This window comes from Pagrus major, chromosome 23, assembly GCF_040436345.1.
Source record: "Pagrus major chromosome 23, Pma_NU_1.0".
Classification (NCBI taxonomy): Eukaryota; Metazoa; Chordata; class Actinopteri; order Spariformes; family Sparidae; genus Pagrus; species Pagrus major.
This window is the reverse complement of record NC_133237.1, coordinates 27,225,510-27,239,583: the sequence shown is the minus strand read 5'-3', so window position 1 is coordinate 27,239,583 and position 14,074 is coordinate 27,225,510. Positions and strand designations below refer to the sequence as shown.

Genomic DNA, 14,074 nt, shown 5'->3' with positions numbered 1-14,074 from the left:
TTATATTTAATCTAGCTCATTATTTTCTGTAGATCAACGTAAAAGGATTAATCTACTGAAGCATGCACTACATTTAGTGATAACAATTGGAATTTTTTAAAAAGTGTCAGAAAACTGACTAAATTTAGAATAAACTACAATAAACAGTGAAACTGTTCAAAAATACCCTCTCTTACTTCATCAAGAAACCCTTCACAAAGCTTCTGGATCTGAACTAATAACAACTCATTTTTTCCTTTGTTCATGGCAACACTTTTATCCAATTCAGGTATGACTATATCTATATGAATATAAAGACTAACAAACAAACAGGACCATAAAAACGACCTCCCGGGCAGGAGTCATAATTCAGCGACAGAAAAAGAAACAGCTTTAAGCTTCACCTTCGTTACTCTTTAATTCAAACAGTCAGTCATTAACTGAGCTGACTGTTGCCGCACTTTGAGCAGCAAACGTCACTCGGCTGTTCTGAGGGGGGATCCTCAGCCAAACAGACGTTTTATTAAAACAGCTCCTCTGACAGAGTAATAGGTGGATCATGGCACACTGCCTGAACCCTCTGACATGTAGCTCATTCTGTAGACAGGGCTTCTAATAGAACCGGGCCCTTCAGAGAGGAGACACTGGTGGACGAGGGCACGCCGGGTCACCTCATCATAGTTAAGTCAGCGGATACACCAGCTGACCCTGATGATGCCCACAGAGGACATGAATGATTCAGACAGGCTTCTGAAAGACGCAGCATCACCTGCACCTGCCTGATGTCCTGCTTTTCACCTGAGGGTTATTCATCCCCTGACAACCAGAGTCATCTCTGCAGGGGACTAATTACCCCTATCACATACAGGAAGGGAGGATCAAGAGCGAGATGGAAAAGATGATGGAAACTCCAGACAATGACACAAAAACACCTCCAACACATTCTGCTCTGATCAAACTCTGTGCTTTGTCTCTTTCAGATAAAAGCTAACAGTTTTCTGAACATCCTCACTTCTCTCTACTGTTTCCCTCTTTTGGAGGCGGCCTGACAGAAACCTGAACAGAGACACGCAGAGGTCATTTGAGATGTCAGGGTGGTGCCCATCTCCTATTGTCCTCCGCTCTGTCAGCAACGGCTTAATACTACGCTGAAAAGTTCACTGCAGCCCGCCAGAGATGGAGGAGGAGAAGAAGAGCGTCCTGCCGCCTCAGACTCGGACGACTTCTGCTTTAAAGAAAACCTAGTTTAACCAAACGACCAGAGAGATCAGGAAGAGGACGAGTTACAAATCAACACTGAATCACACAGAAAAAAACTGTGAAGCATGTTGCACACCTGGTGTCACCCTGATCAGTGATGTCACCAGGTGTTTTCATCATGTGACAGAAGAGAAGCGCCTGTTGTGACATCACCGCACAGGGTGTGGTCAGTTCCTGCACAAAAATGACCAGTTCCTCGTGTGTGTGTGTTATTGAGGATGATCAATATGTCTTAACATGCTGATTAACAGCTGATAATCTAGTGTAGAGCTGCAACAATTCATTCATTCATTAGTCCAGGAGAAAAAACGGAAAATTAATTAGCTACTATTTTGATTAATTTCAATTTAATTAATCTTTTATTATAGATTCCACGTTTCCAGCCTCTTAAACAGTAGAAGGTGCCGCTATAATAAATATCTTTGGGTTTTGGACCGTTGGTCCGACAGAACGAGACATTTGTTTATGATCTCAAAACTCAGTGGACATAGTTTTGTTATTTTTAAATGTTGTAACTCGTCGTATATATTTTTGTGTATCTTGACATCATGGGAAACCACAATAATGTGACACTTTTCACTGTTTTCTGAAAATGAAATACTATCTTAAAAGTGTTCAGATTCAGATGATTGATCGATTAGTTGTCGAATATTAAATTAATCGCCAACTATTTTGATAATTGATTAATCAGTCTGTCAATTCTCTGATGTCAGCTTGTTAAATGTGAATATTTCCTGGTTTCTTTCCTCCTCTATGACAGTAAACTGAATATCTTTGGGTTGTGGACAAAACAAGACATCTGAGGACGATCAACAGATTTGACAAAGAAATAAAAGTACTTATAATTCTGAAAGAAAGGGTTTATTACTATTAGTGATGCATTAAGTAGTATTAACTGTTACAGCTGGTCGAGATGGAGCTAAATTTAACTATTTTATACAACATTGTGTGTTTTAATCTATTATATAAGCTAAAGTTTTAATCTGTAAAGTAAATAGTAAATAAAGCTGTCAGATAAATGTAGTGGAGCAGAGGCATTAAAAGAAAATACTCAAGCAGGCTATTTTAGCAAATGCACCTAAATCCATTCCACCACTGCATAAAACCTAATATTAATAATATCTGATGAGAAATATGATATAAAAGTTTGTTTTGCAGTTATCAGCCATTTGGTTTGATAGAGAAAGGCCAGTTTTTACTTTACAGTTTGGGGAATAAAGTTAATTATTACTTTGTGTTCAGTAAATGTTCAAAATAAAACTACTTATAATAGAAAAGAAGTTGTCACATGAATTATAAACTGTAACTGACCTTGGACACCTCGTCCTCGCAGCTCTCGATGCGGGACCGGAGCCCCTCCTGTCCGCCCGCCCCGGGACCGGAGGAGGGGGCCGGAGATGAAGAGGAGGCTCTCCGCTCCCGCAGCTCGGTGCCGGGCCGAACCTCCCGAACCTCCCGCTCCACCGGGTCCCTCTGAACCTCTTCCTCCTCCGTGTAGTGGTCCCGTTCGGGAGCCGTTACCCCCACCACAGCATCGGTTTGCCCGTCGCCGGGAGCAGCGCCCCTCCACCGGGTCTTGACCTCCCGGATGTCCAGCTGCCGGAGGACGGCGTGGAGCAGGGCGTGGAGGGCGGCGAAGTTGACGGCTCCCCTCTGAGGCGTCCCGATGGACAAGTTCAACAAATCACACAGGCTGATGTTCTGCTCCGACATTTTGTTTTTATACGCCACAGCCGTTAATTAGCTAAAGTTAAAGTTAAGCTAAAGCTAGCTAGCTTATCAAATTAAACCGCTATATCCATATTTTAGCAAATTCCGCTTGTGACGAGCCCTGTGTTGATCAATGGCGATTTTTTATTTTGATAAAATATAAAGACGAATTTTAAAATGACTTTGTTAACGTGAGTTATCGGCACCGGTAATCTCGGAGGTTGGTAGTTGAATGTCCAAGAGACGAGAGCGAGCGCGGTCTGCTGCGTCACGCTAGCCGGATTTACCGGAAACACAACGAATTACCCTGCAAAGTAAAGCTTTGACGAAAAGGAGAAGAACGTTTATAAGAACAACAGTGTTTAATTAGCGTGAAAACGAGACAGCACTTTAATTCTCGATGTGAATTCACCCGCTGGTTCCACACTTCTTCCTTAGTTCATGGTGAAATCGCCACATTGGGGTTCGCCATCTTTTATTTTCACGCGTGATACCGGATGTAGTATTAACCGTTGTTAGTTGTAGCTTGACGTGATTTGTCTCTGCGGATTCACACGTTGGAATCAACCAACTCGCGGCGTTCCCGGTTACTAGGCAACAAGCGGCGATCATGCGACGTTCACGGACTGGGAAAAACAGTCGGATTTTCCTACAGACTACAACAGTCGCTACAATTTTTATGAAACTACAGACAATAAAATAAATCTTCATATTTTACTCGAACGATATTTTATTCATAAAAACAAATATCAGTTTAAGAATAAATTAAAACTGTCACAGCCAAAAACCTAAAACAAAAACAGTAATCAAATATTGAAAATATGATTTTTGTTGTACAATACCCCAACACAATGACTCCCAGTTGTTTTTTTAAAACAATTTCTGTTTTACTGAAAATTATTTGTATTGTTTGTTATAGTTTATGTATGCTACGTGTGTTTGTATGTGAGTTAAACATGAGTAAAGAGTTTAAAAAGAGAACTACCATCAGATGGGGGAAACTTCACATCTCAAAACTTGGATGTTTTCACACATCGTAGCACAATTTGTGACCTTGACAACTGCAGTTGCTCCTGTCCCGTTGTGTCATACAACATACACAATTTTCAGCCAATATCACATATCACCCATAAGTGAGTAATCTGTGTAATCTCATTTAAAATTAATTGAACCTCCAGCACATTCCTATAAATGACAGCTCTTTTCAGATTATCCAGTATTTATCAGACAGTTTGGGGTTTATACAGGTAAACCACACAACTAGTGTTCAAAATAATATTTTATTGATAATAAAAACAAGCAAGCAAAAGTTTGGGTGCCATTCTGAATTACTACATTCAAGTATAAAATCACCTTCATAGTACACATGCATTTCCCTTAATATCCTTGAGATTGATTGCATCCTTAACAGTTGCAATGTGAAACAAAACTTCAGCAAACTCACCCAGTAATGTTTCATTTAGCAATAAATTAATTAGAACAATGTACTATAGTTCACACATTTGACACTTTTAACAAAAGGAAAATAAACAGCATCTATGATAAAGGTCCTTGTTGCCCTTTCCCACAACAACTTTACATAAGGCTTTCTGGAAAAGACAACATCTCTTAAGGCCCATATTTAGCACTGTGTTGGTTTGGCATCAGATCAGTTTAAAATGAGTGTTGTGACACGACCACGGTAATTAAAACCAACAAAACAGGAAGTAGACAGAGTTTTCAGCCATGCTAGCAGCTTTGTGAGCCTGTAATGATCATCACAAAACTGTGAGAAAGATTAAAGTTAAGGTCCACAGTTTGTTTAGAAATAAAAGACAGATTTTGGTGACTGAGTAAAAGGTCTTTGGCAACTTAATTCAGAAGGGTTTATCATGTTGGGAGCATGAAAGACATCAGAGAAGAATATATGTTAAAGTGACAGATTCATTTACTCATCATCACTTGAACTCATCATGTCTTTTCTTTGAGGTTTTAAAAACACACTGAGCGCATTTCCTTCCTCACAACGACGTATTTCACACAAAACTAAATGATATTTCACTTTTGTTTCAACAAACTGTGACTTTCTTGACCCCTTACACCACTTAAAATATGATCAAAGTGATTATAATTCATCCTGTGATGAATTTGAATGTCTGAAACAAATTTCATGGCAACACATTTAATATTTGAGGAGATATTTCACTCAGATATTTCAAACCAAAGCGGTGGACCCAGTTAACTGGCACTCATCTTTAGAGCCGAACTGCTAGCATAGATCAAAACTGTCTGTTGTCACTGAGGTGAAAATGTGAAAGAAAAAACATCCAGTGCTTCTTGATTGACTGTCTCATTACCCAAATCCATACTAGGAAGTGAGAAACAGTAGAAAAGTAGCAAGGGAGAGAAAAGGACTGTTTTTTCTTTCTTCTGAGCCTCCACTAATGACATTTGAACTAAACGCTGTCACCCGCTTCTCATTATGAAATGTTTCCGGGAATGCAGAGTCACGGGTCGTACTGATGATCAAGATCTTATTACAGGAAACCAATTATACAGCACTAAATGTATGTTGAAGGAACAAGAAAAGAACACCTACAACATCAGGCTGGAAACCGATTTCACACTTCGCAAAAAATGAGAACAAGTTCAGTTTCTTGATAATGTTTCCCTTTTAACTGCTTTGCTCCAAATATGCTGTGATGTCTTTAAATGAAAGTCACTGTCCAAAGCCGAGGAAGACTTGGCAGGTAAATGACTTGAGATCACAGAAGGTGTTGTGAAAGATACATTTTTAAGGAATAGTTCACCCAAAAATGTAAAGTCAGTCCTCATCTCCTCCCTCCATGATGATGTAAAGTCAGGTGAAGTTACGTAGTTCACAAAACATTTCTGGAGCTTCACAGTAAAACAGAGTTGCAGCATTCTGCTGCTAAACAACTGAAGTAGCTGGAGACTTGATTTAAAACAGAAAAAACTACCAAAAAAACATCAGATGTCTCCATACAGCTCGTCTGCTGTAATCCAAGTCTGCAGAAGCCCCGAGTTCACAAACTGATCTGAAGTGTTAGCACGCACCTCGTCTGAAGTGGGTGCACGAGCTCGACCACACGGCTGCGAAAAATAATCTCAGAATGGAGGGAGGAGATGATGACTGGATTTTACTGTCTGGGTGAACTACAGCTGAGCATGTCAGACACATTGTTGAGTGCAGCAGTGGTCAGACAACACAGCTGCTTCATTTTGTGTGAATCAAAGTCTTTGAACGCGTTCTTTGCACATTAGAATAAAGAAGAATATTATAACAGGTGTACGGAGCCCGCAGGTGGCCATTTTGTCAGCATTTCATTATTATCAAGGATGAATTTGAGGCCTGACATGATTTTATGAGCACAAGAGACGTCACAAGAGAGGGGACAAAGTTTGAAGAATCAGGCTGGCATTATTCTGTATTTTTATCGTCTACAAATCCCATGAAAGCAGCAAAACCAACGATAAGTCCGTCTGTCGATACTTTCTGACTTCCTATCTGTGGCTCTCAGCTCTGAGCCCATTAGTACCTACTTTAAGTGTTCAAACAAGGTTCATAAATGTCCTCAAACAGCTGCACACTGCAGTTTTTAATCAAACAAAAAGGAAGAAATTGTGCATTTAGGGACTACTTTCAACAGCGGATAAATCCACATTTGGTGCTCTAGTGAATAAACTACAGTGTGTGTTGATGGTGATGAAGGGACAGTGTGGCTCAGTGATGTGTTAATAGTTTTTTTTTAACAATAATGGAGCTCTATGGCACAAAGAAAGAAGACAATACCTGTCAGGAGATACGTTCACTGCTGGTTATTGGGATTTTGTTGACAAGAGGAAAAATATAGATTATCACCAGACTGATTCTGTAAGTCAATACATGCAGCTGGAAACAGCAGCTTCAGTTGGGGAGAGTTTTGTGTTGAAACCTGCAGCTGATTCACAATAATCAGCATTATTCATCAGGCTCTCTTCAAGCAGGCACTAACAGTGGGACCATGACCCACCTGTCTTTATATCACTGAATCAAAAGTGCTTTTTATTTGATTAACAGATCTCGAACCATCATGTCTCAGTGAAGTCTGTTTAAAGTATATTTTCAGATTCATTTCAAATTGGTGTGCAGAGAATAATCAGAGCGAGGCTGGGGCCGAACCAGACTGAGGTATATCTTGTGTACGCCTCCTCAAACCTTTTGATTTAGTAAAGAGAAATGTTGAGATTTAATGTTTGGTCCCTGCAGCCAGAGATGGTTCTGTAGGCTGGGATACCTTCATCATCATCGTCATCAGCATCATCCCCAGGAGGTTCATCCAGCTGTGGAGAGCGGAGCACCTCCAGCTGTGCCCTCCTCATCCTCACCAGACTCACATCAGATGCTGTCGTAGTCCGACTCTCGCCTGGTGGACTCGGCCAGCCCCTCGGCCATGAAGAAGGTCATGGAGCCCAGAAAACCCATCACGACCAGGATGAGCAGCTGCCAGTGCAGCAGCAGGTAGTTACTGTAGAAGAAGGCCAGAGCGGCCATGATGGACTGCAGAGAAAACAACCATGAAACTCAAATAAAAATAAATAAAATTATCTTCTTACACACCGTTGAATCAATGTTGAAGCTCGTTTAATGTAACCGTCACTGTGAGCTCGTCTCAAACTCACCTGTATGAACTTGAAGACAGCGAAGGCCGGAGCGCTGTTGTCGCGGAATATGAAGCCGATGATGCTGAGGAGCTGAGTGTTGAAGCAGCTGTCGCCCAAACCGAGCAGGAAGCTGCAGAGCAACGCCACCCCGAGACTGAGCCGCGACACAGAGAGATCACAGTTACAAATCAAGTCAGAATAAACAGATTCAGGTAAAAAAATAAAAAATAAACAGTTTCATTAAGTCAACTCAGAGTTTAAAGGATCAGATTAAGTAGTGCTTCTGACTCTGAAACAGATCTGAGGCATTAAGCACAGATCGTAGAGATCAAACTGTGATGTTCAGCAGCAGCACACATTAAACTTATAAGATGGAGGGAAACATATTACAGGAAATCAAACAAACCCACCGCAATAATCAAACAAAAGAGAACTTTTCAAATCAGCACTGAGCTCAGACTGTTCAGATCAACTTGACACTTTAAACTCTTCTGTAATCATGTGACTGTGGTTTTGAGTCCAGTGTGAGTTTTCTTGTGTGTTTGCTAGAAATGTATGTAAAATATGTATAAAATAAAAATACTGGTATTGACAATAACTGATATTTAAAAATGAAACAAGAAATTAAAACCTTGAACCAGTGTCCAAGATATAACAATGTTATGAACTGATTTCTTTCTATGCTTTATCTGTTTTGATATTTGACGTCAATAACACAAAATAAAAATAATCCATAATTCCCCTCAAATGCATCAAACTAAAGTAACGAGCCTGTTGAAAATGTGAGGAGGAAGTTCAGATATTTGTGTTCAGATGTAGTGAGGGAAAGTCAGAAGTGACAGAAAAATAAATACTCAAATATACCTGAAAAATCTCCTTAAGTACAGTAATAAGGTATTTGTACTTTGTTACTTTCCCCTCTGGCTTTATCATCCATTTCACTGTAAATTAAACCATAATTTACTAAATGAACATCCTGCTCTGTTGAAGAAGACTTGAAACTAAAGATTGAGACCATAAACTAATGAGGATACAATCGCTTCTTTTTGCCGCCTCTGCTGGCCGTTAGTTAGAATGGAGGTATAAGGCTTCACTTTCCAGACAGTCAGTGTGTGTTTTTGTACCTGGGGGTGATGTAGGCCTGCAGATCTGTTCCTGCCTCCGGAGCGATCGGAGCGTCGCTGGCGATGTTCAAGAAAATCAGATAAAAAGCAACAAAGTGAGTGATGAGCCCCAGCAGCACCACCGGGTTCCTCCCGAACCGGTTGCACTTATTCAGCATCCCGAAGACGCCCCCTCCTGGTTGAACAGAGCAGAGAGAGGAAGGGGAAGATTAAGTCTGTGCCTGGTGACAGTCCTCAGGTCAGTTACCCGTCAGAGGACTCACCTAAGATCTCGCCTATTCCGATGCAAATGCCCGAGATGCCGATCAAACTCTTTGCATCTTTGCCAAACTGCGTCATGGCTCCGATACACGTCCCGTACACCCCGCTGTAGAAAGTGAGCTCCAAACCTGACGGAGCAGACGGAGCAATGTGCATGAACTCATCCAGTTTAGTTTGACTTCCACCTGAACACGTCTGACTCTCACCCACCTGTGTATCCGATGGAGGTGCTCAGCAGCAGCATCTCTTTGGTGACAAACATTTTACAGGCTTTAACTGCAAAAAAATAAAAGCAGAAGTTAATTTTTCAGACTGTTACACCGAAGGTTCAAAGCTCATGAGGTGGAGGTTATTTTAGTAAACGTACCAAAAGCGTCCAGAGCTTGTGTGCAGAGGCCTGAGTGAGGTGAGCTGAGAAGAGGAAGACAAAAACTGATAAACTCACGATGATAACGGACTTCATGACTCTTTGTCTTAAAACACTCTGTCCCTTGACCTTTCACAGGCTCATATTTCCTCTGGGACATTTTCACCTTCAAACTCGTCCCTAAACTCAACTCAGTTGCCGTGGCGACTGTATCACAGTGGACAACAAAGGATAGCATTTACAGTTAAAGGTCACTTGTCTCCGCTACAAAAAATAAATATCAGTTCTGCTCCGGGTGGGACGGCCGGGGCGACCATCTGTCTTTTAAAAAAGATATTTTCCAGGACATTTCCAGGGTGCTTTCAACAATCTATGAAGTCCTAAATCTTAATAATGTCAGGTTATTCAACGCTGACGATGAGAATAAGGGACGATCCTAGAGCTGGGGCACTGCTAAAACATCTTGGGCCCCCTAAAGACAGCTCAATTACACAATAAATATCTCTGATCAGTGGACAGTCGCAGGGTCTCTGTTCAGGGAATTATTCAGAAGACAACGTTTCCTGGAATGTGGAAGCCACTGAGAGCCCTTCCCCCAAATGATACATCAGTGAAACTAATTGCAGTGTCCATCAAGTATCAAATCCAATTCAAAGTTCTCAGGATCACCTATAGATCTCTGCCTACACCAGAGATCTACTGCAGCCCTGTGTCACCAGTAGGTCCTTGAGGTCCAACAATCAGGGTTTGCTGGTTCCTCGATCCAGTCGTGCTTTGGAGGTTATGGCTCCTAAACTTTGGATCCTGACTTAAAATCTGTGGACACTTTTAAAAGCAGCTCTGCTTTGTGAATTTTCTGTTCTGTTCCTTTATAATGTTTGATGTCTACATGTATGTTAATGCTTTATCGCCTCTGTGAAGCTCTGCATGACGTCTCCGCTCCTGAAAGGTGCTGCATTAATTAAGCTATTTACTTTCTTTTTACAAACAGAGTTGGATGGAGGTGGATATTTAGCCTGGGCATGATGTCACTTCATGGGCTCATTGAGGAATTAGATCTAGCTTGTTTCATCTGAGCTGCATATATTACCTGTTGTTATATATTTGTGTACTTTGAGTTTATACCTGCTCGGTCTTTGTCACAAACCAGGACTACCTCCTGATTGTTATGTGTTTCAGCGTCCATCCTTATGAACATTGTAAACTGGCATATCTGAGAATCAGACATACTGTAAGCATCCCACGACTGTTTTATAGTTATGGTTTGGAGTTGTGAAATTTATCACATCACTTCCTGTTTTTTTCTCTCTTTCTTGAAACACATCAGCATAAACGTATTGATGCTGTTTGAGGAAGAGCACCACATTTCAAATGCGTTGTAATGCAGAGTCATTGTTGATCACAGCTGTTTTCTGTATTCGATTTGTTCTAATCAAGTGCAGCGTTTCCTTCCTCACACCACCACTACCTCAGCTAAAATGGGTAACTGGACATTATGATCTGGACAACAAAAAGACACAACAAGCCTAAAAGGCAGAGAGCATAGAAGTAGCTATGAAACTATGAAAACATGAATGTTTCAATGAGTGCTGCAACCAGTTATATAACTAGAATCAAAACTGAGACCAACAGGGATCGACGTGGAATAAATACCAAAAATAACCCCCTGCCACCACTGCTGCAAAACAACTACAGAGGAAACACTGAGGTGTCTATATCTGTGCTCATAATTTGTATTAAAGTTTCCCTCTTTCCTGCATTCACTAGCTCCCATATGTTTTCATGCGTACTATAATGCAGCATTTCTGGAGCTCACACTTAAAAGTCTGACTTGCAGTAATCTGGTTTGTCAAATCTGGATTAGTTTGTTTTTATTTTGTCCAGTTTCAGTCTCAGATCTTTGGTCAGTTGACTCGGATTCGTGCTTGTTCTCACCTTTAACAGTCATTTCCAGCTGAAATTCATGTTATGATCCAATTTCATATCTACTTCACCCCTGACCTCCAGCAAAAGTTATTTTTTGTGGCTTTTTACCCCAATAAATGTTCAGACAGACACCTGATCATAAGTCTGCTGCACATTAAAAAGTTTTCAAGGACAACTGGTTGTTTTCTCCACGACTGTTTGATGAATTGTCACTTTCCAGGACTTTTTCATGACTTGTGAGCGACAGTAACAGAATCCCAGGTTAACCAGGACTCATGTGACTTCTGATGACGCTCACCTTGCTGTGGAGCTCTCTGTGGACTCCGCCTGCAGCAGCGACTCTGATGCCTCAGCGGGAGCCGGTTCAGGGTCGGGCTTCCGGATCAGAAAGAAGAGGAAGCAACCCACCAGACTGATCACCGTGAGAGAGATGAACACTGTCTGACGGTCCTTGTCTGAGACACACAGCATGAGTCACACGCTTAAAATGAAACTTCATATGAGAAGTCGGCATCGCAGCTGGACTCTATGAATAGCAGTAAATACATGTGAGGCAGAGATTTTAGAGAATACAGCTTCCTTCCTACCTGTGATGTGATCATGTCCATGCCAGGCACAGTAAATGTAAAGATTTCCAAAGAATAAGCTGCAGAGAGAAAAAGGTCTGCATTAAGAACTGAATGCAAACAGCAAACACCTCCATCAAACTCATCTGGATTCAAAAAGGTTCACCTGAACTGCAGCAGCGCCCAAAATATTCCACTGTTTCTTCCGATGGTGTTATCAGTGGAGTTGATGGCGAGCACATTTCCCTGAGCCGTCCACAAGACTGAAACATAAGAGGAAACATAAACATGGAGAAGACGTGTTCCTGAGGAAGAAATGGTGATTAAATAACATTTCTTTACTTGCTGCTCCTATTCCAACAAACACAGACGCTGTATAGAAGCTCCAAGTGTACGGGTAAATGAACATGGCGATGTAGCCGCTGTAGAAAACAACACAAAGAGACATCAGAAACCTGAATTTGCATATAAAGGACGGAGCAGGAGTTGTGTTAGGTTTACCTGTACAGAAGCCCACTAAAAAACATCGACAGCTGCGGTCCGACGACAGTCACCACTGAAGGGGCGATCAGGTTGGATGCAGAGAAAACGCCATAGATGATGGCCATGCTACAAGAGACAGACAGCAGGACACTTAATGGACCACTGTACACGATCCAGACTGTGGAGAACTTTCTGGAGAGAAGATGCTGCGTGGTTTAGACAAAGACTGATTCATTTTTTTTGCGTGCTTTTAAAAGAAGATCACATTCATGAAGGATGTTCCCAGAAACTGGACTCAGAGCTAACTCTGTTCCCTTAATAGATTGAATTATCCTGTAAGGATTTCTGTGTGTGACAGATTTAATTATGGGAGGTGGCATGAGGTCTGTATCAGTGTGTCTCTATGAGTCCAAGGCATGTTGTGCTCAGCCTAATATCTACAGATACTTTTACTAAATGTAAAACTAAATAAATGAAGTGTAGCTGTAAGGACACCAGCGGTAATTTACCTTGTGTATCCGCTCCCATGGAACTCAGTGCTATTGAAGCTCTTGATAACTGTTTGCTGTAAAGAAGAAGACATAGGACTGTTTAGGACTCAATAGATCTTATCTGAAGTTATGTGTGATCAATCTGGAGTGTGTACCTCTATATTGCCACATGTTTGAAAGGCAGTAAACATGAACATAAAGCCGAAGCCGAGGATAACGATGTTTAGCAGCCTCTTCCCCTCTGGAGTCATTTTGCAGGATGTTCCTTGAGGAAGTGATGAGAAAAAAAAATCGACTGGAGAGAACAGCACATCTGGAAACAGAGGAAGAGAAGCAGAAATCAGAAGAGTGTTTGATATTCAAGCAACATTAACGCACTAATTGCACCTCATTAAAAGAAACTCTCTCTTCATACAAAACTTAATTAAAAAATCGGTTGTTTTAACACAAACACATAAGAACTTTGAAGATTGTGATAAGCCCTAAATGATTTGCGACATTTATGATTTGACAGGGCACACTGATAATTTCGGCATACAAAAGATCTACAGATCAACAATTTTATTTCGATAAAATATAACTTCTAGAAAAGTTTCCCATCACGCGCTGCCACTTACCTAGATGCGTTTTGGAGGCTAACAGCCTACAGGAGCAGGCCTATCTGAAAGTTAAATTGCCTTAAAAGACGTGTTGTTTGGTTAATTAATTATCAGCCGAATTATAAAGTGGATCACTTGGATTACCACAAGACCTAAATGTGTTTTCTATCAGACATTTTACCTGACTATAATCAAAGGAGAATTTAATTGACGGCTTTTTCTTAAAGGAGGGCTGTACGGGGGTGTATTTCTTAAACTGAAGACAGCAGAAAGGATCAAGACGATGACTGATCGCAAGAGACAGATGTGTCTTTTCATACGTGTAACTACAGTCTTTAAAAAAAACCTAATGTACTGTTGACATAGCAAAAATACAACTTACCAACAATGCTGGAGCTGTTAAGCTAACTCTTCGTCTGGACTCAGCGTGCTATTAGTGACATAGTTTGCTCGTTGAGGAAGGTCCGATATCTTTATCCATTCATCGTTTCCGTTTGGCTCCTTAGTTTAACTCAACATGACAATTTTCCGTCGCGTAAAACAGGTTCTCTGAAATACTTTAACAGCACCGGTAAACAGGACTTGCCCGAAACTAGACTGAGATGTCATGTGAATTAGTCAGCTGACTGTTGTGCCGCTGTGACTAGCTAACATTTTAGCACGA

At 41.0% G+C, this 14,074-nt stretch overlaps 1 protein-coding gene across 1 annotated transcript; it reads right to left on the bottom strand.

The window, feature by feature from the left end:
- Window positions 1–4,210: 4,210 nt before the first annotated feature.
- Window positions 4,211–13,964, bottom strand: mfsd11 (major facilitator superfamily domain containing 11). Its single transcript, XM_073494399.1, has 14 exons — window positions 13,793–13,964; window positions 12,967–13,124; window positions 12,830–12,885; window positions 12,339–12,446; window positions 12,180–12,259; window positions 12,004–12,100; window positions 11,859–11,917; window positions 11,570–11,726; window positions 9,346–9,389; window positions 9,189–9,254; window positions 8,981–9,106; window positions 8,718–8,892; window positions 7,612–7,747; window positions 4,211–7,489 (listed from the first exon to the last, which is right to left on the bottom strand). Exons 2-14 carry the CDS (start codon window positions 13,060–13,062, stop codon window positions 7,328–7,330), a joined length of 1,362 nt encoding a protein of 453 aa, XP_073350500.1. The 5' UTR covers window positions 13,063–13,124; window positions 13,793–13,964; the 3' UTR covers window positions 4,211–7,327.
- Window positions 13,965–14,074: the final 110 nt, after the last annotated feature.

Excerpts from the sequence above, each read along its gene's own strand:
- mfsd11 (XM_073494399.1), bottom strand. The coding sequence starts at position 13,062 with ATGACTCCAGAGGGGAAGAGGCTGCTAAACATCGTTATCCTCGGCTTC. Across the intron at positions 12,886-12,966 it reads AAACATGTGGCAATATAGAG|CAAACAGTTATCAAGAGCTT; the intron begins GTACACACTCCA and ends TCTTCTTTACAG. Across the intron at positions 9,390-11,569 it reads ACAGAGAGCTCCACAGCAAG|CTCACCTCACTCAGGCCTCT; the intron begins GTGAGCGTCATC and ends TCCTCTTCTCAG.